Source organism: Panulirus ornatus, chromosome 66 (assembly GCF_036320965.1).
Source record: "Panulirus ornatus isolate Po-2019 chromosome 66, ASM3632096v1, whole genome shotgun sequence".
Taxonomy (NCBI): Eukaryota; Metazoa; Arthropoda; class Malacostraca; order Decapoda; family Palinuridae; genus Panulirus; species Panulirus ornatus.
In genome coordinates, this window is record NC_092289.1 from 21,512,489 (window position 1) to 21,536,963 (window position 24,475).

The 24,475-nt window shown below is 39.1% G+C and overlaps 1 protein-coding gene across 1 annotated transcript in view; it reads left to right on the forward strand.

The window, feature by feature from the left end:
* LOC139746792 (fibrillin-1-like) overlaps positions 1–24,475 on the forward strand; it is a 172,569-nt gene that overhangs the window by 106,545 nt on the left and 41,549 nt on the right. The window contains exons 22-33 of the mRNA XM_071658344.1: positions 2,109–2,287; positions 3,381–3,521; positions 4,019–4,126; positions 4,262–4,492; positions 4,742–5,266; positions 5,401–5,618; positions 8,382–8,520; positions 9,246–9,515; positions 9,776–10,195; positions 12,372–12,497; positions 16,233–16,478; positions 18,416–18,561. Of these exons, the coding sequence (XP_071514445.1) occupies positions 2,109–2,287; positions 3,381–3,521; positions 4,019–4,126; positions 4,262–4,492; positions 4,742–5,266; positions 5,401–5,618; positions 8,382–8,520; positions 9,246–9,515; positions 9,776–10,195; positions 12,372–12,497; positions 16,233–16,478; positions 18,416–18,561 (2,749 nt within the window). The remainder of the gene's footprint in view (positions 1–2,108; positions 2,288–3,380; positions 3,522–4,018; positions 4,127–4,261; positions 4,493–4,741; positions 5,267–5,400; positions 5,619–8,381; positions 8,521–9,245; positions 9,516–9,775; positions 10,196–12,371; positions 12,498–16,232; positions 16,479–18,415; positions 18,562–24,475) is intronic.

Here is a 24,475-nt window from a genome sequence, read left to right on the forward strand (position 1 = left end):
CACATTCACAATTTCACAACTAAGTTTATTCCATTTTTCCACTTCTCTTGTATTATAAAAATTGATCTTTACTTTTTTTCTAATATGTTTCTTGTCTAATTTCATGTTCTACCAATCATAATTTCTTTACATGTGATTGGCAGAAGCTGGTGACTGAGTTTGGTAAAGTGTGTGAAAGAAGAAAGTTAAGAGTAAATGTGAATAAGAAAGGTTATTAGGTACAGTAGGAGTGAGGGTCAAGTCAATTGGGAGGTAAATTTGAATGGAGAAAAACTGGAGGAAGTAAAGTGTTTTAGATATCTGGGAGTGGATCTGGCAGCGGATGGAACCATGGAAGCGGAAGTGAATCATAGGGTGGGGAAGGGGGCGAAAATCCTGGGAGCCTTGAAGAATGTGTGGAAGTCGAGAACATTATCTCGGAAAGCAAAAATGGGTATGTTTGAAGGAATAGTGGTTCCAACAATGTTGTATGGTTGCGAGGCGTGGGCTATGGATAGAGTTGTGCGTAGGAGGGTGGATGTGCTGGAAATGAGATGTTTGAGGACAGTATGTGGTGTGAGGTGGTTTGATCGAGTAAGTAATGTAAGGGTAAGAGAGATGTGTGGAAATAGAAAGAGCGTAGTTGAGAGAGCAGAAGAGGGTGTTTTGAAATGGTTTGGGCACATGGAGAGAATGAGTGAGGAAAGATTGACCAAGGGGATATATGTGTTGGAGGTGGAGGGAACGAGGAGAAGTGGGAGACCAAATTGGAGGTGGAAAGATGGAGTGAAAAAGATTTTGAGTGATCGGGGCCTGAACATGCTGGGGGGTGAAAGGCGGGCAAGGAATAGAGTGAATTGGATCGATGTGGTATACCGGGGTCGACGTGCTGTCAATGGATTGAATCAGGGCATGTGAAGCGTCTGGGGTAAACCATGGAAAGTTCTGTGTGGCCTGGATGTGGAAAGGGAGCTGTGGTTTTGGGCATTATTGCGTGACTGCTAGAGACTGAGTGTGAACGAATGGGGCCATTGTTGTCTATTCCTAGTGCTACCTCGCACACATGAGGGGGGAGGGAGATATTATTCCATGTGTGGCGAGGTGGCGATGGGAATAAATAAAGGCAGACAGTATGAATTATGTACATGTGTATATATGTATATGTCTGTGTGTATATATATGTGTACATTGAGATGTATAGGTATGTATATTTGTGTGTGTGGACGTGTATGTATGTATATACATGTGTATGGGGGTGGGTTGGGCCATCTTTCGTCTGTTTCCTTGCGCTACTTCGCAAACGCGGGAGACAGCGACAAAGCAAAATAAATATAATAAAATAAATATGTATAGATATGAAAAGAGTTTTTGAACTTTTATCTGTACAGTTTGCGGAAATTATTCTTGCTTGGTACATACATATCAAAATACAGAATGTGTGTATATTATACAAAGTTTAAGAAATTATACACATTCTCCTGTGTTTGTGTGGGAGGGTACTGAGTGGATGAGGAAGGGCCTGAGTTGGTGGTATGAATGCATATATCTGTTTCTTTTATGGGCATATGATGTGACTGTGGGATTATTGTTTATGAGATTGTCTGCTTTACAAAACATGATAGATGACCAGCAATAGAACTACCTTACATAACAGTTGAGCAGGTGATGGTTCTAGTCTAATTTACAAAGTTCTCTTTTCTTGTAAAACAGAGTTTTAGTCTTGTAAGGTCAGAAGTAAGGTATTGAAACATTTTAGACATATTTTCTTCATCATTATTTAAGTTATAATGAATAAGATCTTGTGTATAGAGTATATCATCATCATTTACAGCCATTTGAATAGCAGGATAGCTGTGCTCAAGGAATTGGATTTTGCCAATTGTCAACATGCAATGTTTGTCTGGAGACTCCAGCTCCAAATATTTTATACCCACAGAAGGTTTAAAGTTGTATGCACAGACCACCATTTAAATGTGCATGGTGTTAAAGATAGTGGATCAGTAGATTGCTACAGCCTTTTCTCAACCTCTTCAAGTTGGAAAAGGGTTTTCATCTGCCAAGATTCCATTGTGAGTATGGCCTGGTGGCTTGTATTTGTTGTATATGGTGAGGGTTGTTCATATCCCCAGGTGTGAGTGCCCTCCAGGACATGAACTATCTTCAAATCAACGCTACTGTAAGGACATTGATGAATGTTCTCGCACTTCAGGGATCTGCTCAAATGGCGTTTGTGAAAACATGATGGGCACATATCAGTGTATGTGTAATGATGGATACCAACAGACTGGGCAGAAGTCCCACTGTGAAGGTGGGATTACTATAACATTTATAGGGTCTTCAGATATTCAGTAGTCATTTGTCACTTAGTATTTTAGCTCTCGTTCTTATTTAGTGTATATTAATGAAATTCAATTGTTAGATATTCAGTTTTATATGATTCAGTCAGTTTCTTAGTTTATACCCTCTAAAAATTTATAAACTGTGAATAAGTTTATGCTGTGAACATCATTAACTTGGTTCCTGTTCCTGAAAAAAGATAGAAGAAAACAGCATGAAAGACTGGTCAATAGTATCTTGAGTATCTCCCATTTGCTTAAAGTTAGTCTTGTGCTTGTACATTCCAAATGTTAAAATTGCTGGAGCCTCTGAAATGGAAGTAAACTATATTAAACACAAGGATGCAGTTCAAGTATAGTAAAACAAAACTAAATGTAAAGAGCTGGTGTCTTCAGTGCTAGAGGAGCCTCATTGAGGTAGAAGGGATTCTTGTAGGAGGAGGTAGATAAGTGTACATATATTCATGTTTTTTGATACTAGATCACCATTTCCCTCTTTAGCAAGGTAAATCCAGAAACAGATGAAGAAAATCTACATCCACATACATTCATATATGTATTTCTTTTTCATACTTGATTTCTGTGTCCTACAATGGCAAGGTATTCTCAAGAGCAGACAAAGGAAGGCTACATTCACTTACATCCATTCTCTATCAGTCATTTGTTGTGCCCCAAAGCCACAGCTCCCTATTTACAATCAGGCCCCACAGACCTTTCCATGGTTTACCCTGTATGCTTTAAATGCCATTTTGGTGTCTATTTTGCCTTACACCTTTGGGACTTGGTACTCATCCTTTTCATGTTATTCTCTTTTCTAAAAAACAAGTTCTTTATATCAAAAAATGTTTTGAATTCTCTTTTTATCTTGTCTTTTGTCTAATTTTTCTCCTTGTAGAACAGTTTGTTGACATTTTATAGGTTCCCATCAAAGAAAAGCCTGTACGTTTTGGCTACCTATTTATGAATGATGTTCATAGTTACAAAGGTTATCTTTTTGTATTTATCAGGAGAAAACTATTCAGAAATGGTTATGATGTGTTTCATTATTCTTGTTTGCTTATGAAGACATCGATGAGTGCAGTGTGAATAATGGTGGATGTGATGATATATGCATCAACATTCCGGGACTCTTTTCCTGCACCTGTTCTACTGGCTACATGCTACTTCTGGATGGACGCTCCTGTGCAGATGTTGATGAATGTAAAGGTTGGTTTATCTCTCCTGTCAAGGAAACATTCCTTGAGAATTATTACTCTTAGTAACTGGTATTTTACCGATGATATGTTAATAGATATGATTTTCAAATTCATGAGTAATTATTTTTTTTAGATCACAGTAGCTGTTATTTACAACACAATGAGGCTATTATAACTTCTAAGGATAGTACCAAAGGCTAACAAATTAGGCTTAGGTTTTGATAAAACTAATACTGTATATAGAAAATCTATAGCCTTATTTATAGGTAATGTTAGCTGTTTAACTGATTAGAGTTTCTTTGTGCTTACATTCCAGTTATTTTTAGTTAATTATGATAAATCAGTACCCTGCATTTATGATGTTTGGAGATATTTTGTTGATAATAATTGTTACTCATTATATGCATCACATCTAGATGATTAAATTTTTTACTCCATTTACGGTAAAGTTATTGAGTATTAGAATAAATTTGAATATTGAATGATACATTAATGATATTCCACCAGAAAACTCAGCCATCTGTGCTGGCGGCTTATGTACCAATACTCCTGGTAGCTATATGTGTACCTGTGAGGGTGGCCTCATTCCTGACCCTGATGGCCCTGGATGTCTTGGTGAGTTAAGCATCTATCATGGAATAGACCTGGGAGGGCTGTTGAACATTGCTTTTTGTATGAACAGTGGTCTTATTGAGGCATCTAACTTGAAAATAAATTTTTTGAAGAAATTATTGTTGGCATGTCTTTCAGATGTTGATGAGTGTGAGATGAACCCTAATTTGTGTCAGAATGGCAAATGTGACAATGCAATGGGTTCATTTGGATGTCGTTGTGAAGATGGTTATAGTGTCAAGTCAGAATTAGGCCCTGGCTGCACTGATGATGATGAGTGTGACATAGGCTCCTTCCGTTGTGATCAGAATGCTGAGTGTGTCAACAGAGATGGTACCTATGAGTGTCGCTGCCAAGATGGTTTCACTGGTAAGGCATATACCATATTATGATATTTTGATACTACATATAATGTTAGAGATACTGGCTCATAGGATCTTATTCAAGTTCTTTTTTAAAAAGTTATTTGCCAGTAACAGAGATGTATTTTTTTATTTAGCTTTTTTATTTTTCCCAGCTTTCATTTTATGATAGTAATAACACATCTCATTTCATTACTAACTAGACATTAAGTAACCACATGAAATGAACTTGATATTTTGATATTTCAATTTTCAGGCAATGGCAAGACATGCCGAGATGTAAATGAGTGCCTGACCAACAATGGTGGTTGTGACCGGGATGCTCAGTGCATAAACACAGATGGTTCTTTCAAGTGTGTGTGTGATGCTGGATTCCGTGGAGATGGTTTCTTCTGTGAGGACATTGATGAATGCACTCAAGATCCAACTTTGTGTGAGAATGGGCAATGCCTAAACTACCCTGGATCCTTCCAGTGTGACTGTGAAATGGGTTTCATGCATCCAGACCCTCACAGTGAACAGTCCTGTGTAGATATTGATGAGTGTGATATGTTCAGTAACTTGTGCGTATATGGCCAATGTGAAAACATATTTGGCATGTTCCGTTGTATTTGTGATGAAGGCTATCACTTAGATGAAACTGGTGGTAACTGCACAGATATTGATGAATGTGAAAGTCCAGGTGTATGTCAGTATGGTACATGCATTAACCAGCAAGGAACCTATGTCTGTGAGTGTCCACCACACTACGAACTTATCAGAACTGGTGATGGATGTGTAGGTATGTATTTTGTGATACACTTCAAAAGATTGTATAGATCAGTACACTGCATATAGATGGCAAAATGAATGATATCTTCAGTATTGAAAAGTGTTAATGTGTGGAGAGATATTCATTTAACTTTCCTCTGGCAGACCGACGTGAGGGTGATTGTTTCTTAGATGTAGTAGGTGTACGAGGTGGGCGTGGTGTGTGCCGTGACCCCATGGGTGACCCTGTGACTAGATCCACATGCTGCTGCTCCATTGGCAAAGCATGGGGGCCATTGTGTGAGTTGTGCCCCCCTGAGGATTCAGAAGAATATGAAGAACTTTGCCCTGGTGGTAAAGGTTTCCGACCAAACACTATCACTGTTAGTATACAAGAAAGTAGAGGGTAGGGATTCTGCCTTAACCAAGAATATATTCATAGTTTTATAGAATTCAATGCTTTTACAAACCCCTGTATCCCCACCGTGTCCATGCTGCTAACCATTTTGGTAAATACATTTTTATTAAACTAAGAATGGTTAAATCTTATTTAAGAAAAATTTGAAAAATTATATTTTTTTGTGCACTGTTTATAAGAGAAGACTATGATTTTGCTGCTTTCTTACTAGAAATCATGAAGGATGGAAAATCTTGACTCATATATATATATAGCCAATATATCTCAGGCTTGCGGGAAACTGCCTTGAAAAAAAATTCAACTTCCAAAACCTACTCTTATTCCATTCCTTGTTCTTGTTGTGTGTTTATGCTTGACTATATACTAATTTACAATACATTACAAACTTCTTTATTTGCCTACCTTTGTGTTTTTTCTTTCATATATATCTTTCTTATATAGTGCAAGCAATCCACCCAAGGAAACTGGAAAATTCTTCCCTTTACAATCCTACTTTTCCTATAGTGCAAGCAGCCAGTTTGGTAGAATTGGGTGTCCTGCCCTTTGCTAACCTTCTGAGTTGGTTGACCCAGTTAGATGATGGATAGACATATATAATGTTACCAATAGACTTATGCTCTTCTGACACACCAACCAGTCCAACATCTAAAATTTTTGAGCATTGTGAATACTTTTTATATTTAAAACATTTTGATGTTAAGGTGCATGATTAAGAAATATTTGGAGAATTCTTTGCATGCTTGATTTTGCTTAGAATACCAGTTGAGGTGGGTTCACTGTACATTGAATCCATAAATGTATGTAGCATTTATGGATCTGGAGAAGGCATATGATAGAGTTGATAGAGATGCTCTGTGGAAAGGTATTAAGAATATATGGTGTGGGAGGCAAGTTGTTAGAAGCAGTGAAAAGTTTTTATTGAGGATGTAAGGCATGTGTACGAGTAGGAAGAGAGGAAAGTGATTGGTTCTCAGTGAATGTCGGTTTGAGGCAGGGGTGCGTGATGTTCTCCATGGTTGTTTAATTTGTTTATGGATGGGGTTGTTAGGGAGGTGAATGCAAGAGTTTTGGAGAGAGGGGCAAGTATGCAGTCTGTTCTGGATGAGAGAGCTTGGGAAGTGAGTCAGTTGTTGTTCGCCAATGATACAGTGCTGGTGGCTGATTCGGGTGAGAAACTGCAGAAGCTGGTGACTGAGTTTGGTAAAGTGTGTGAATGAAGAAAGCTGAGAGTAAATGTGAATAAGAACAAGGTTATTAGGTACATTGGGGTTGAGGGACAAGTCAATTGGGAGGTAAGTTTGGATGGAGAAAAACTGGAGGAAGTGAAGTGTTTTAGATATCTGGGAGTGGATTTGGCAGCGGATGGAACCATGGAAGCAGAAGTGAGTCATAGGGTGGGGGAGGGGACGAAAGTCCTGGGAGCGTTGAAAAATGCATGGAAGTTGAGAATGTTATCTCAGAAAGCAAAAATAGGTATGCTTGAAGGAACAGTGGCTCCGACAATGTTATATGGTTGCGAGGCATAGGCTATAGATAGAGTTGTGCAGAGGAGGGTGGATGTAATGGAAATGAGATGTCTGAGGACAGTATGTGGTGTGAGGTGGTTTGATTGAGTAAGTAATGAAAGGTTAAGAGAGATGTGTGGTAATAAAAAGAGTGTGGTTGAGAGAGCAGAAGAGGGTGTTTTGAAGTGGTTTGGTCAAATGGAGAGAATGAGCGAGGAAAGATTGACAAAGAGGATATATATGTGTCAGAGGTGGAGGGAACGAGGAGAAGTGGAAGACCAAATTGGAGGTGGAAAGATGGAGTGAAAAAGATTTTGAGTGATTGGGGCCGGAACATGCAGGAGGGTAAAAGGCGTGCAAGGAATAGAGTGAATTGGAACGATGTGGTATACTGGGGTCGACGTGCTGTCAGTGGATTGAACCAGGGCATGCGAAGTGTCTGGGGTAAACCATGGAAAGTTTTGTGGGGCCTGGATGTGGAAAGGGAGCTGTGGTTTCTGTGCATTATACACGATGGCTAGAGACTGAGTGTGAACGAATGTGGCCTTTGTTGTCTTTTCCTAGTGCTACCTTGTGCACATGCAGGGGGAGGGGGTTGACATTTCATATGTGGCGGGGGGGTGACAGGAATGAATAAGGGCAGACAGTATGAATTATGTACATGTTTATATATGTATATGTCTGTGTGTGTATATATATGTATACGTTGAGATGTATAGGTATGGATATGTGCGTGTATGGACGTGTATGTATATACATGTGTATGTGGGTGGGTTGGGCCATTCTTTTGTCTGTTTCCTTGTGCTACCATGGTAACGCGGGAGACAGCGACAGAGTATAATGAATAAATAAATAATTTTTGTAAATACTTTTTGAAGTGCTGTTGGCTATGATACTTTTGACATGTACATTAGATAAAGTACATCATATTCTGTTGGAGTCTTTGATAAAGGACTGTTTCTGAGGTGCCATGTTTATGTGGAGACATGTACAGATTAATATTTGCATAAGAGACATACCTCATAGTCGTACTGGAATATGTTGAGCAGAATTATGGGAGGTTGATTGCAGTAAGTTGAATAGAACTGTTATGTTTAGGGAAAAGATCTGGAGATCCAGGTATCATAATAGGTTCTCAGAATTGTAACAACTTCAGCCACTTTTTCCTTTTAGGTTCTGAAAAATGCTGTGAGTCTTGAGTTGATCTGTATGTAATTTTTCAGGTGATTCTGGAGGATATTGATGAGTGTGCTGAGATGGAGAACTTATGTGGAAATGGCCGCTGTTCCAACACCTTTGGCTCTTTCATGTGTTCTTGTGATCGAGGCTACAAGCTAAATGCTGGGGGAACACTCTGTGTAGGTCAGTGAACAAGATTTAGGGGTCAGTGCAATACAATATATGGTCAGTAAGAGATTAAGGAGCTAAAGAATTCAGAAAATGTTATAGAAATAATAGAAATTAAGACAGAAAAGAGATAGAGAATGAGATACCACAGTAGAAAAAGAAAAATTTATTTTGAAAGATGAGATATCGTTTAAGAGAACCATCTCTCTAGGTTTAGAGACTTTGTAGTCTTTATAAAGCAAGAAGTCAATCTGGGTGGGGGCAGAACATCTTGATTATGGGTTAAGTCTAATGCTTTGGGTGAGATTATGCAGTAGTAAAGATATCACTTACAGCTTATAAAAAAAGTCTGATGATGGTCAAAGGAGGCTATTCTTAATGGATGCACATCCTTCAAAATGTTGTTGGTGTTGTAACTCCTCACCAAACAAGTGCTTTATGTCATTCGCTCATATGGATATGCCCAAAAGGAAAAGAATATATTTTCTTCCTTCAAGACCTGCATTTTTCACCCACATTTTCACATGATATCATTCTAAAGTTTTATTTTTTAAGCACTTAGGCCTTTACCCATCTTCTATTGGCTTGAAATATTGATATCTTATTTCATATAATGGATGAAGTGAAGACACTTATTGCACTAAGATTGTAAGAAATAATGCAATGCAAGTTGATATTGTTAAGATTGATAACATTTTAGTGTATGTAAATAAAGATAACATGCTTTTGCTGTTCGTTAGATGTGGATGAATGTGCAGACCAAAGCAAATGCAAGAACGGTTTGTGCATCAACACTATTGGTGGCTTTGAATGTGAATGTCCAGAGGGCTACATGCTTCTACCTAACCGTGCTGAATGCATAGACATGAGAGTGGAAACTTGTTTCATGGAGTATGATGATGGAGTCTGCAGTGTCCCCATGACAGCTGACATTACAAAAATGAAGTGTTGTTGCTCTATGGGTGCTGCATGGGGTTTCAGCTGTGAGCCGTGCCCTAAGAAGAATACATGTGAGTAAATTTTCAATTTACTTTGACACAGGATGTGAAATATCTCTGTTTGTGTTGATTTAGTGGTATTGAAATTTGTTTTACTTATATTGTTTGATTTTGATATTGTATGTTGTCATGTGTAAGTGATCTTAAGAATAATTGTTATGTCTCTGATATATGTATAATTCAGCCTCAAGAATTTGACTAACATTGGTCATTCTTACATGTATTGTTACTACAGATGTGTTGAATTTTCCTATTTTGTCATTTTTCCACAGTGGCCTACAGTGAGCTTTGCTATACAGGTCCAAGAGGCAGTGGTGACCGAGTAACTAGACCAGGAGTTCCTACTTCTGATGTTGGTATTACAACAGATGGTAGACCTTTTCCCCCAGGTGAAGTCCCTTATGACAGAGACTATACCAGTGGCAGTGGTGATGGACGTGATGGACTTGATGTGCCTGACAGGTATCCAGGCAGACCTGACCATCCTGACAGAATTGGCATATTCGGTCCTGGCCAAGTTGATTCTGGTCAAGTGGTCAATCCTATCACTGGTGAAGTTGAAGACTTCAATGAGTGTGAGCTGATGGGTCATATGATGTGCAAGAATGGCCGCTGCATCAACACCATAGGCTCATTCACCTGCGAGTGCAACCTTGGCTTCCGTTATGATGAACCTAGTCACATGTGTGTAGGTATGCAGTGGAAATCGTATTTGTTTGTACAGTAATAGCCTATATGTCATGTAATGTTTCGCAGTTAATCAGAAACAAATTTGAATGAAGATGAAATAGAGTAGTTTCAAAATTTTAGATATTACAGTAAGATGTTCAGAAAATTTGTGAAGTTAGGTTATGAGAGAGATTATGAAGTAAGTTTTATGTATTGTGGAAAGTATCACAAGACAAGCAGATTTGTAGGGCTTAAAGGAAAATAACATGAGGATATATGGATTCTTTGGCTCCCTATCTTTCTTCTCTTGTCTTGCTGTTACTGACAGATATTCCTATGAACTCATCCTTTTTGGCAAGTTTATTGGCCTGCTTGAGCACCCTCTGGCTACACATATCCTCATAGAATATAATCCTTAGTGTTTTTTACTTAATGTCTTGTTTGATCTACCAGTTTTCCTAACTTTCTTTTCTTCTAGACTTACATTTAGTAATTTCAGCACTTCAAGTAGCATTTTGACATGTTCCCCCTCCTTGTCTTCCCTCTTCTTTGTTTGGAAGATGTTCTTCCATCCCAAAGACCATCACCAACATACCGTTGTTAACCTCTCTTTATTAAGTTTGTCCCTTTTGACAAGTTACTCACCCGTCAGTTAACTCCTGAAGTTGTGTTTCGTCCTCCTTGCAAGCTTTTATCTTATCATGAGTATGCTTTTTCATCACTGCACATTTATTTTGAATGAAATAAACTCTCTCAAATCTTCCACCTAATTCTCTATACCATTTCCCAGATTGTCCTATCTCTCTATAAATTATCTTCTTTGTGGCTACACTTAGTGTGTTATTCTGCCTATCTGATTTAGAATTCCCTGACCTCTGTTCCATTTAATTTACTAATGCTTTGTGATCTTTCTTCCTCAGTTCCAGGATCATCTCCTAGATCCTGTTTTTCATTCCCTTCATTATCCATCATATACTAGGCAGACAGCTTTTCTGTATCATCATCTGCCTTCCCTGGGAGACCCTACTTTTATCTTTACCCATTCTGGTAGCATTTTCAGATTTCTTGTTTTTGCAGTCATGCTTTATGATAGAGTTTTTCTCATTATCATCTCCAACTAACACTTTTTGACACTTCATAAACCCAAGCAGCATACTGTAATTTCTACACCCTAATCTCAAGTTGATATATTCTTAGCATAAACATTTTTACTGTAGCCATAATTGAGGAGCCTTCAGATGTCACATTCCCCATCTCTTCATTGGCATTATTGTTCTCATTTAGAAAACCTGCAGGTTTCCTTACTTTTGTATTGTCACTAAACATCTTAGTAGTCCCAGATAATGTAATCTTTTTCCAAAATTCACTAACTGGATATCATCATTATATATTTCTATGGCATCACCTTAGTGTCATCTATCTTCACCATCTCTGGACTCTGGCACCTACCTCCACTTTAATCCATTCCTGTCTCATGTGGTGGATTTTAGTACAGACTCTATCACAAGAAATGGGGATAGAAATTCCTTTACAACATGGTTAAAGGCTTATGATTACATTTTTTGCTGTATTATGTATTCTGATGTAATGCTGTATTAATGATATGTATGAGTTTTATGTCTGTATTGGGTTGAGGGACTTAAATGTAACCCCCTTATGTTGTATAAAACTAAGTTCACTTTACATGTTTTGCACACATCTCATGTGCAAACCAGGAAATGGTGTAAATTGGAACTTTGCATATACATTTCAATAATATGTAGATACAGAGTCTTTGAATTTCAGCACTGGAATAGCAGTGACTTAATTGCTTTTAGAACATACCTGTTTTTACTATTAAGTTGTTTAGAAATGATGAATGCTTGCATTTTATATGTATGTTATGGGCAAGTGTTAAGGAAATATCTCACAAAGAGTAAGGTCATTTTTTGATTGTATGTTAGTTTCTTTGAAGTATAAACTTTACATTAGATAGGACTAAGCTCTCTTGCTGTGTTTTTAAGGTAAATGTTACATTTGCCCATTATATGTCATCAGCATTTTGTGAATAACCAATCATCTAATAAGTAGTTTGGTAGGATAAGACATCAGGAGCTTAAATTTGCAAAAGACAGATGCAGTATTTTGCCCTAAATGATTATGTGTAATCATTCTAACAGCTCTGTTATGTTACCATCACTGAATGAACTGCTATTTCAGACATCAATGAGTGTGATGAGCAGACACCTTGTCAAGGCCTTGCAAAGTGTGAGAACGTTGTTGGAAGTTATCGCTGCTCTTGTCCCACAGGATACAGAATCAACCGTCTCACAAATGACTGTGTTGGTAGGTGTCATGCTTACAAAAGCACTAGAAATCATCCACAGATGTTTTATAGCAAGTTGTTGGAGGGCATGGAAAGTGGAATGGTATGGATGGGAAAGAATGAAAATTATCAGGGAAGAAGGAAAGGATATGCAATTGTACTATCACTGACAGTATGGGAGGATGTTGCAGAGCCTGAATGGAAGGGATCAAGAACAGTGTGGGTGAAATGAAAGATTGGAATTGTGAAGTATGCATGCATCTGCGAATATAAAGACTGTACATAGTGTAGATGAGTTGAAGTGTTTTATAAGAAATTTAAATGACTGTATAAATGGTTTTAAGAAAGAGAGAAAGGTGGTTGTAATGGGTGATATGAATGCAAAGGTGGGATGTGATGAAATTTGCGAGATAGTTGGTAAATGGGGAGTGCCAGGAGTAAATGAGATTGGAAGTTATCTTGTGGATATCTGTACTGAAAGGGATTTTTTCCTTGCAAGCACCTTTCTTCATCACAAGATGAGCCATAGATACACTTAGAGGAGAAATGATAGAAGAGAAGAACAAAAGGGTTTGATTGACTGTGGTAGTGGATGAAAGGTTGAGAGAGGTTGTGCTGGATGCTAGAGTTTTGAGAGAGTTTTTTTTAGAGATTCTGACAATTTTGCACTTCATGTGGAGCTGAAGATCAGGATTGATTGGAGGTATAGTGTAAGAAAGAAGGGACAAGTAAAAGTGTTGGCATATAAAAGATAGATTAGAAAGAATACAAGGAGGAGTATGAAAGAAGGGTGACAGAGAATGTAGATAAAAGTGCAGTAAATGTAAGGATGCTGTCATGTGTGGAAGAGGTGTTCAAAATGTTTAGAGAAAGATTGTTAAAGGTTGTAGAATTGTTAGTCGGATACAAGATCATGAGATAAACGAAGAAAAGGGGAAATGCACAGTGGATGGATGAGATTATAATGTTGTGGTAAATTGCTCGAAAGGAATGTATCAGTGGAAGTTCAGCAGAGGAGGAGGAGGGAGGAGTGTAAGATGTGTATGTGGAATGTGAAGGTATAGAGGAAAGCAAAGAAAGTGTGGGTGAAATTTTTGGGAAGAAAGTTGTGTGAAAAGTTTAGGGAAAAATATTGAATTGTTCTGGAAGGAGGTGAAAAAGGAAAGATGTTAAAGTGGAAATGTAGAAGTGAAAAGTAAGAAAGGGGAATTGCTAAAGCAAATGGAGGAGTTGAAAGGAAAATAGAAAAAGTATTCAGAAGAACTGATGAACATGGGGAAAGGTGAGGCGGCAGTTGTTGCATGCATGGGTATGAAAGATGGATGGAAAAAGATAAAAGTGCAGGGGCCTGTCACAAGAAGGGAGGTAAAAAGAGCAATAATGAGGTTGAATGTAGGAGAAGCACCTGGAGTAGATGAGATTACGGCTGAAATATTGAAGTATGGAAGAGAAAGTGTGATAGAATGGTTGCATTTGATATGTAATTTAGCATGGAAGCAGAGCATTGTGTCTAAGGATTGGGTGAAAGCTATAATTAATCCTTTATCGAAAGAAAAGGATGCTAAGAATGTATGTAACACTTTTAGGGGAAGAAGTCCGTTAAGTATACAAGGAAAAGTGTATGCAAGAGTTTTGATTGATAGAGTGGTGGAAGTGACTGAATGCAAAATAAGTGAGGAGCAAGGGGATTTTATGGGATATATTGATCAGATTTTTGCAGTAAGAATAACAGTGAAAATGTATCTAGCAAAAGGTAAGAGGCTGTATGCAGTTTTTGTGGATATTGAGAAAGCGTATGACAAAGTCAAAGGGAAGAGCCTTATTGATTTGTTCCCTGCTATTCTCATTTTGAACAGATGTAGGTAAACCAGTTCAAGGAAGATGAGACATTTCTACTTTAACCAGATTTCTTTACATGATTCAGGGGTGTTCATTCTTTTTTATGAATTACTGGCATGATCAATAAGTTCATGAATTGAGTGGCATATTCATGCTGATATGCTACTTCATAGATTGTACTTTTCATCAAAACATATATGAGTATTTGTAGCCTTTGTGAGGAATTAACTTAGAGATTGGAAGTTTTGAAGAAAATCTTTAATGATTTATATTTCTTTTTATTTATTTATATTTATTATACTTTGTTGCTGTCTCCCGCTTTAGCGAGGTAGCACAAGGAAACAAAGGAAAGAATGGCCCAACCCACCCACATACACATGGATATACATACACATACATACATGCACACATCCATACCTATACATTTCAACGTATACATATATAAACATACACAGACATATACATATATACACATGTACATCATTCATACTTGCTGCCTTTTTTCATTCCCATTGTCACCCCGCCACACATGAAATGACAACTCCCTCCCCCCGCACTAGCACAAGGTAGCGCTAGAAAAGGACAACAAAGGCCACATTCGTCCACACTCAGTCTCTAGCTGTCATGTATAATGCACCAAAACCACAGCTCCCTTTCCACATCCAGGCCCCACAAAACTTTCCATGGTTTACCTCAGATGCTTCACATGCCCTGGTTCAATCCATTGACAGCACGTCGAGCCCGGTATACCACATTGTTCCAATTCACTCTATTCCTTGCACACCTTTCACTCCATCCTTCCACCTCCAATTTGGTCTCCCACTTCTCCTCGTTCCCTCCACCTCTGACACATATATCCTCTTTGTCAATCTTTCCTCACTCATTCTCTCCATGTAACCAAACTATTTCAAAACACTCTCCTCTGCTCTCTCATCCACACTCTTTTATTACCACACATCTCTCTTACCCTTCCATTACTTACTTAATCAAACCACCTCGCACCACATATTGTCCTCAAACATTTCATTTCCAACACATTCAGCCTCCTCCGCACAACCCTATCTATAGCCCACGCCTTGCAACCATATAAAATTGTTGGAACCTCTATTCCTTCAAACATACCCATTTTTGCTTTCTGAGATAATGTTCTTGCCTTCCATACATTTTTCAACACTCTCAGAACTTTTGCCCCCTCCCCCACGTTGTGACTCACTTCCGCTTCCGTGGTTCCATCCGCTGCCAAATCCACTCACAGACATGTAAAACACTTCACTTCCTCCGGTTTGTCTCCATTCAAACTTATCTCCCAATTGACTTGTCCCTCAACCCTACTGTACCTAATAACCTTGCTCTTATTCACATTTACTTTCAGCTTTCTTTTTTCATACACTTTACCAAACTCAGTCACCAGCTTCTGCAGTTTCTCACCTGAATCAGCCACCAGCGCTGTATCATCAGCAAACAATAACTGACTCACTTCCAAGCCCTCTCTTCCACAAGAAACTGCATACTTGCACCTCTCTTCAAATCTCTTGCAATCACCTCCCTAACAAATTAAACAGCCATGGAGACATCACGCACCCCTGCCGCAAACCGAGATTCACTGAGAACCAATCACTTTCCTCTCTTCCTACTCGTACACATGCCTTACATCCTTGATAAAAACTTTCTTTTTATTCAAATGTATTCCTTCATTTCTGAGTCATCTTGTACATAAACAGTTGCATACATGCACAGACATTTCCCCACATATTAAGTGCTCTTTGATGTATTATATGCTTTGAATTGCATATGTCTGTATGATTTCAAGAGACTACAGGCTTAAAGCATCTTTATAGATCTATAGCCTTATCATGTGTATAATCTGTTCAGTAACCTTTGTATGCATTTATTATTGTCTATTTGTGTTTTTACAGACATCAATGAGTGTGAGCAGGAAGGTGTGTGTCATCATGGTGCCTGCAACAATTTCCAGGGAAGTTTCCAGTGTATATGTGACCCTGGTTATGTGCTCACAGCCGACCGCTCCTCTTGCATTGACCTGGATGAATGTGTGCGCTCCCCGAACATTTGTAACAATGGCACATGCCTGAATTCTATGGGCTCCTATCAGTGTCAGTGCTACCGAGGCTTCAAGATTGGCCCTAATCATGATTGTATTGGTAAGCTCTACACTGAAGTTCAAGTTTATGCACAATCTCATTTTGCAAATGTATTAGTTAGGAGGATCAGACAAATTTATTGGTAGGTTTTATATCATAATCTTCATAGTTTTTTCATCTTTATGTGCGGTGTAGAAGTTCAGAAATAATCACTGATAAAAGAAACTACTGGAAAGAATTGAAGTTCAGTAATCACATAGAAATGATTTTTTGTAAGATAAAGTAGTACAACAGTTGTAAGATGAAGAAGATTGATTTGTTTGAAATGAAATGTGGGACATGCTGATTCCTTAAAGAATGATAGTGTACAAGGTAGGTGCAGTGACAAGCACAGCCTGATTGAGAGAATGTGCCAGGATATACTGAAATGGTTCAGATACGTGAAGAGGTTTTGCAAAGAATGAATGACTAAGAGAATATGTATGTCAAAAGTGGAAGGAGCAAAGGGGAAAGGGAGACTGAAAAGGAAACAAAGGAAAGATTGAAGGAGCCTTGGGTGTATTAGGACCTGAACATTCAGGGATGCAAGAGTTTTCCAGTGGATAGAATGAACTGGAGTAATGTGGGATATGGAGTGCAGTGTGCTGTCAATGGGCCAAACCAGTGCAAAAGAAGTGATTTATGTAAACCCAGGAGTAATGCTTGGGGCTTGGATGTGAATGCTAGATTATAAGTGATACCTAGAAACTGGATGTGTGCAATTGATATCAGTCTTCACTTGTTCCTGATGCAGTCTTGCTAAGGCTTTGTAGGTGATTTGATGTAAAGTTGGCATATGTGAAGACCAGCAGGATAGTTTGCCTCCTGTATCCATTCACCTGACCCTATCTTTGTTTCTCTCTAAAAGTCATCTGTGCATGTCTATTTCTCCTCTTCTCTGTGTGCAAGAAATTAATTGTACAGCCTAGTGATCAAGCTTCAAAAATTTCACAGCCAGGTTCTTCTACCAAGAGTAAAGAGTCATAATGAGAAAAATTTGAAGGGAGCCACTGATGCAGTTATCATTATTCATTGCATCTTTCAATTCATTTGCCCATATTTAGAGTGGCAATGGTTCCAAGACAAGCCCTGCAATAAACAAATTGCTGACACCAGTTCATTTCAAGTATGCTCTTTTAACCTGTGTCCGTTACTCCTATCCACTAAGATAATCTGTCCAGTCCACCCTTTATTCCTCCCAGTAGAGGTAGCCTCTTAATTAACCACCAATGTTGCATAATGTCAAAAGCTTTCTGGCAGTCACCATGTAAATTGCCACTCACCATACTCCTTGTTTAAAGCCTCTGCTGAGCAGATGGACTTACTGCTAGTACATCATAACAGCAAACATTCATTACTTTCCATGCTGCCTAATTCTTTTTTAGGCAAATGCTGACTATTTTTTGTGAATGATGCTATCTCACTGATTTTTTGTGAATACTGGACATTTGCATTGTATTAATTTGTGATTTGCAAAGAACATACCATATTGAACATCTCTCTTTTCTTAAAGGTTGTTGCATTCTAAACCTTTTTTATAGATTTCACAGAGTGTTCCAAAGCATGCTCAATATTTTATTATTAAAGTAATGGATGAATGTATATTTATGTACATATGTGTGTGTGTGTGAAAGACAAAATATGAGAGTGAGTAAGTAATGAAGAATGAATGTTCATGAATTTTAACATTTATTATATGTGATGGTAAAGAGTAACAAGGTAGCAAGTTTACTCAGAGAAATTAGGCATCCCTGTCCATTTGTCTGCCAGTAGTTTTAGGACTGGGATTCCAGTTCTGCAAAATTGAAGTCCATCAGAAATGCATGCTTTTCATCAGGAACAGAGTTAAGATAATAGATAAATTATTTGTATTTATGCACATGTTTGCAGATGATTTTGAAATAATATCTTTGTGCATTATTCAAACCACAAATTCTTGCAGTACTTTTATTTGGCAGATGTGAATGAATGCCTGATCAATGTGGGTCTCTGTGTTAATGGTCGCTGTCGGAATACTGAAGGATCATTTACATGTGAATGTGCTGATGGCTATACCCTTACACCTAATGGAGAGCAATGTCGAGATATTAATGAATGTACTGAGGTAGGCGAACTGGTGCTCTCAGGTAGGTCTGCTCAGATCTGACACTAAGGAAGAACTATTCCCAGTAGCATGACTTTAGATAGTGCTTGCTAGCATCTTTTGAAACTTTTTATACTTATTACCTGAAAATGATTATACCTATTACCCTTTACTAGTATTTACAACAAGGTTTCTTAATGTACTCTGATCAGTTGAATAATCTTCTGCTTACTTTATATAGATATTTTCATTGTAACAGTAAGTATATGCTACTCTAAGACTTAAAAGTGTTAGCATGATACATTGAGACATTATACAATTATCATGTCAGGAGTTCTGGTTTTAATTTTTCTGTAGAATCAAGTGGTCAAGTTAGACTTAGTTTTTTATCCCAACATGTACCGTGCATCTATCTTTTCTTTTGCCTCCTATCTCCATGCTCATTATCACACTTTTTCTTTTATACTTCCTTTTTTCTCATTTAAGACCTCTTGTTAGTGGGGCTTCTCTTTGTAACTATATCCTTTGTAATGAAAAGATTTCTATTGAGGAAAAAGTTCTCTATTTTTCTTTTATTTTTTAATACATGCCTATTTAACTCTTAAACTCTGAGATTCGTTGTATGAGGACTTATATGTCTCAGGCTGTAGGAATCACCATTTTGGTGCAAATTTTGCCAGGCTTTGTTTAGATCCCTGGCCAATATTTTGACATTTATTTGGCTGTTAATAGTTGCCTGTGTCATAATAGGTGCTTTCTTCAGAGACTACCACTATCCAGAAACAAATTTTAAGTGTGAAAGCATATGTAGATATTTTTTTTTTTTTTTTTTTTTTATACTTTGTCGCTGTCTCCCGCGTCTGCGAGGTAGCGCAAGGAAACAGACGAAAGAAATGGCCCAACCCCCCCCCCCCCCCCCCATACACATGTACATACACATGTCCACACACAAGTATACATACCTACACAGCTTTCCATGGTCCACCCCAGACGCCTCACATGCCTTGATTCACTCCACTGACAGCACGTCAACCCCTGTATACCACATCGCTCCAATTCACTCTATTCCTTGCCCTCCTTACACCCTCCTGCATGTTCAGGCCCCGATCACACAAAATCTTTTTCACTCCATCTTTCCACCTCCAATTTGGTCTCCCTCTTCTCCTCGTTCCCTCCACCTCCGACACATATATCCTCTTGGTCAATCTTTCCTCACTCATTCTCTCCATGTGCCCAAACCATTTCAAAACACCCTCTTCTGCTCTCTCAACCACGCTCTTTTTATTTCCACACATCTCTCTTACCCTTACGTTACTTACTCGATCAAACCACCTCACACCACACATTATCCTCAAACATCTCATTTCCAGCACATCCATCCTCCTGCGCACAACTCTATCCATAGCCCACGCCTCGCAACCATACAACATTGTTGGAACCTACTATTCCTTCAAACATACCCTATTTTTGCTTTCCGGGATAATGTTCTCGACTTCCACACATTTTTCAAGGCTCCCAAAATTTTCGCCCCCTCCCCCACCCTATGATCCACTTCCGCTTCCATGGTTCCATCCGCTGACAGATCCACTCCCAGATATCTAAAACACTTCACTTCCTCCAGTTTTTCACCATACAAACTCACCTCCCAATTGACTTGGCCCTCAACCCTACTGTACCTAATAACCTTGCTCTTATTCACATTTACTCTTAACTTTCTTCTTCCACACACTTTACCAAACTCAGTCACCAGCTTCTGCAGTTTCTCACATGAATCCGCCACCAGCGCTGTATCATCAGCGAACAACAACTGACTCACTTCCCAAGCTCTCTCATCCCCAACAGACTTCATACTTGCCCCTCTTTCCAAGACTCTTGCATTTACCTCCCTAACAACCCCATCCATAAACAAATTAAACAACCATGGAGACATCACACACCCCTGCCGCAAACCTACATTCACTGAGAACCAATCACTTTCCTCTCTTCCTACACGTACACATGCCTTACATCCTCGATAAAAACTTTTCACTGCTTCTAACAACTTGCCTCCCACACCATATATTCTTGATACCTTCCACAGAGCATCTCTATCAACTCTATCATATGCCTTCTCCAGATCCATAAATGCTACATACAAATCCATTTGCTTTTCTAAGTATTTCTCACATACATTCTTCAAAGCAAACACCTGATCCACACATCCTCTACCACTTCTGAAACCACACTGCTCTTCCCCAATCTGATGCTCTGTACATGCCTTCACCCTCTCAATCAATACCCTCCCATATAATTTACCAGGAATACTCAACAAACTTATACCTCTGTAATTTGAGCACTCACTCTTATCCCCTTTGCCTTTGTACAATGGCACTATGCACGCATTCCGCCAATCCTCAGGCACCTCACCATGATTCATACATACATTAAATAACCTTACCAACCAGTCAACAATACAGTCACCCCCTTTTTTAATAAATTCCACAGCAATACCATCCAAACCTGCTGCCTTGCCGGCTTTCATCTTCCGCAAAGCTTTTACTACCTCTTCTCTGTTTACCAAATCATTTTCCCTAACCCTCTCACTTTGCACACCACCTCGACCCAAACACCCTATATCTGCCACTCTGTCATCAGACACATTCAACAAACCTTCAAAATACTCATTCCATCTCCTTCTCACATCACCACTACTTGTTATCACCTCCCCATTTACGCCCTTCACTGAAGTTCCCATTTGCTCCCTTGTCTTACGCACCCTATTTACCTCCTTCCAGAACATCTTTTTATTCTCCCTAAAATTTAATGATAGTCTCTCACCCCAACTCTCATTTGCCCTTTTTTTCACCTCTTGCACCTTTCTCTTGACCTCCTGTCTCTTTCTTTTATACTTCTCCCACTCAATTGCATTTTTTCCCTGTAGATATGTGTAAATATATTTATTTTGCTTTGTCGCTGTCTCCCACGTTTGCGAGGTAGCGCAAGGAAACAGACAAAAGAAGTGGCCCAACCCACCCCCATACACATGTATATACATACACGTCCACACACGCAAATATACATACCCATACATCTCAATGTACACATATATATACACACACAGACACATACATATATACACATGCACACAATTCACACTGTCTGCATCTATTCATTCCCATCGCCACCTCGAGGTAAGCTAGGAAAAGACAACAAAGTCCCCATTCGTTCACACTCACTCTCTAGCTGTCACGCAATAATGCCCGAAACCACAGCTCCCTTTCCACATCCAGGCCCCACAGAACTTTCCATGGTTTACCCCAGACGCTTCACATGTCCTGATTCAATCCATTGACAGCACGTCGACCCTGGTATACCACATCGATCCAATTCACTCTATTCCTTGCCCACCTTTCACCCTCCTGCATGTTCAGGCCCCGATCACTCAAAATCTTTTTCACTCCATCTTTCCACCTCCAATTTGGTCTCCCACTTCTCCTCGTTCCCTCCACCTCCGACACATATATCCTCTTGGTCAATCTTTCCTCATTCTCTCCATGTGTCCCAAACCATTTCAAAACACCTTCTTCTGCTCTCTCAACCATGCTCTTTTTATTTCCACACATCTCTCTTACCCTTACATTACTTACTCAACCAAACCACCTCACACCACGTATTGTCCTCAGACATCTCATTTCCAGCACATCCACCCTCCTGTGCACAACTCTATCCATAGCCCACTCCTCACAACCATACAACATTGTTGGAACCACTATTCCTTCAAACATAGCCATTTTTGCTTTTGGAGATAATGTTCTCGACTTCCACACATTCTTCAAGGCTCCCAGGATTTTCGCCCCCTCCCCTCACCCTATGATTCACTTCCGCTTCCATGGTTCCATCCGCTGCCAGATCCACTCCCAGATATCTAAAACACTTTACTTCCTCCAGTTTTTCTCCATTCAAACTTACCTCCCAATTGACTTGACCCTCAACCCTACTGTACCTAATAACCTTGCTCTTATTCACATTTACTCTTAACTTTCTTCTTTCACACACTTTACCAAACTCAGTCACCAGCTTCTGCAGTTTCTCACATGAATCAGCCACCAGCGCTGTATCATAAGCAAACAACAACTGACTCACTTCCCAAGCTCTCTCATCCCCAACAGACTTCATCCTTGCCCCTCTTTCCAAAACTCTTGCATTCACCTCCCTAAAAACCCCATCCATAAACAAATTAAACAACCATGGAGACATCACACACCCCTACCGTAAACCTACATTCACTGAGAACCAATCACTTTCCTCTCTTCCTACACGTACACATGCCTTACATCCTCGATTAAAAACTTTTCACTGCTTCTAACAACTTGCCTCCCACACCATATATTCTTAGTACCTTCCACAGAGCATCTCTATCACCTCTCTCATATGCCTTCTCCAGATCCATAAATGCTACATACAAATCCATAAATACATACATAAATCCATACATAGATATATATATATGATGTCTATTTATACATATAGAGTGTAACCACGAAAAATGGTAGGTGAGATATAGTGAAATTGCATCATGACACTAACCCTCATATTACATTCCCTCCATCCCCCACCTCAAATGTAGAATTATGGAAATATGCATTAACATATTTGTAAATATGTAATTAGTAACCAGAAATAGTGTAAGTGTCATTCAGTGAATTTGCATCTTGAAGCTAACCCCATACCTATCCCCTGCATCCTCCCATCTCACCACTGCCTCCACCAGATGATCACTGTAAATTCATTGCCTTACCACAGCCATATGAGGTATGTTAGCTCACTTGTTTGTATGTAACATTTGCATTTAAAATATATAAACTATTTATCTCTCTTTTCTTTTCTTTCATACTATTCGCCATTTCCAGTGTTAGCGAGGTAGCGTTAAGAACAGAGGACATGGCCTTTGAGGGAATATCCTCACCTGGCCCCCCTCTCTGTTCCTTCTTTTTGGAAAAAAAAAAAATAGCTTCTGTGCAGTCATCAGGAGTGGACATGTCAGGTGAACTTTACAGCAAAAATCAAAGACTTCATAAGCATTTGTGAAGATAAGTGATAAAAGGAGGAGGACCTGTGAGTACAGAGGGAATAACCTTGTTGAATTGAATTGCTTGAAAAGGACCAGTTTGAGTTCCATACTTCAACAAGCTATCATGGCTTGTCCTCACCATATGAAGCAAGCTCACATAGTCTTACAAGACGACTGTTTAGAGATATTCGCTAATGACTTCTCACACTTAAAGCCCTTAAGTGTGGCCTTTGATCTGAAGAAGAATCCAACAGATATCAAGGGGCTTAGAGAAACCCTTCAGGCAGTAGCAGCTCAAGAATGTAAAGTCAGGTCTGCAGCTACACTACCATTGGTAGAGACCTACAAATGGTGCATCAGATGACTTTCTGGCCATTCTTATCCATCCTAATGCCAAGTGCCAGCTAACTGACTTCAGTGGATGCCTCAGTGGACAGTTTGTATCTCTGTTGCCAAACACTTTGAAGGAGTTAAAGTTGGCCATAGCAAATGGAGATCAACTAATGCAAGCAGCCCTCACAGAACTTACACATAGAATCACAGAATTGAGTTTCCTCAGCCTGCATGTAGTGCTAGGCACTCCCCTTGATGTTCTGCACGAAGTGAAAGGATGGAATTATGGGCCACACCTGTTGCTTTCGGATGTTGGAGATAGCCATGTGGGTTGGGCATGTGATACTGCATGTAAACTCCAACCACATAACTCATGGTGGAAGTATTGGACCTTAAGATTGCCCAACAGCACTTTGAGTGGGGATGATTGTATGCAGCTGTTAAGGGGCTTGGCTGAGCAAGGGTTATCAGTGTGGGAGTGTGACAGTGGTGTACTAGTGTCCTCCCCCTCGCTAAATGCAGATAGGGTGCAACACATTAGAGGTCTTGCTA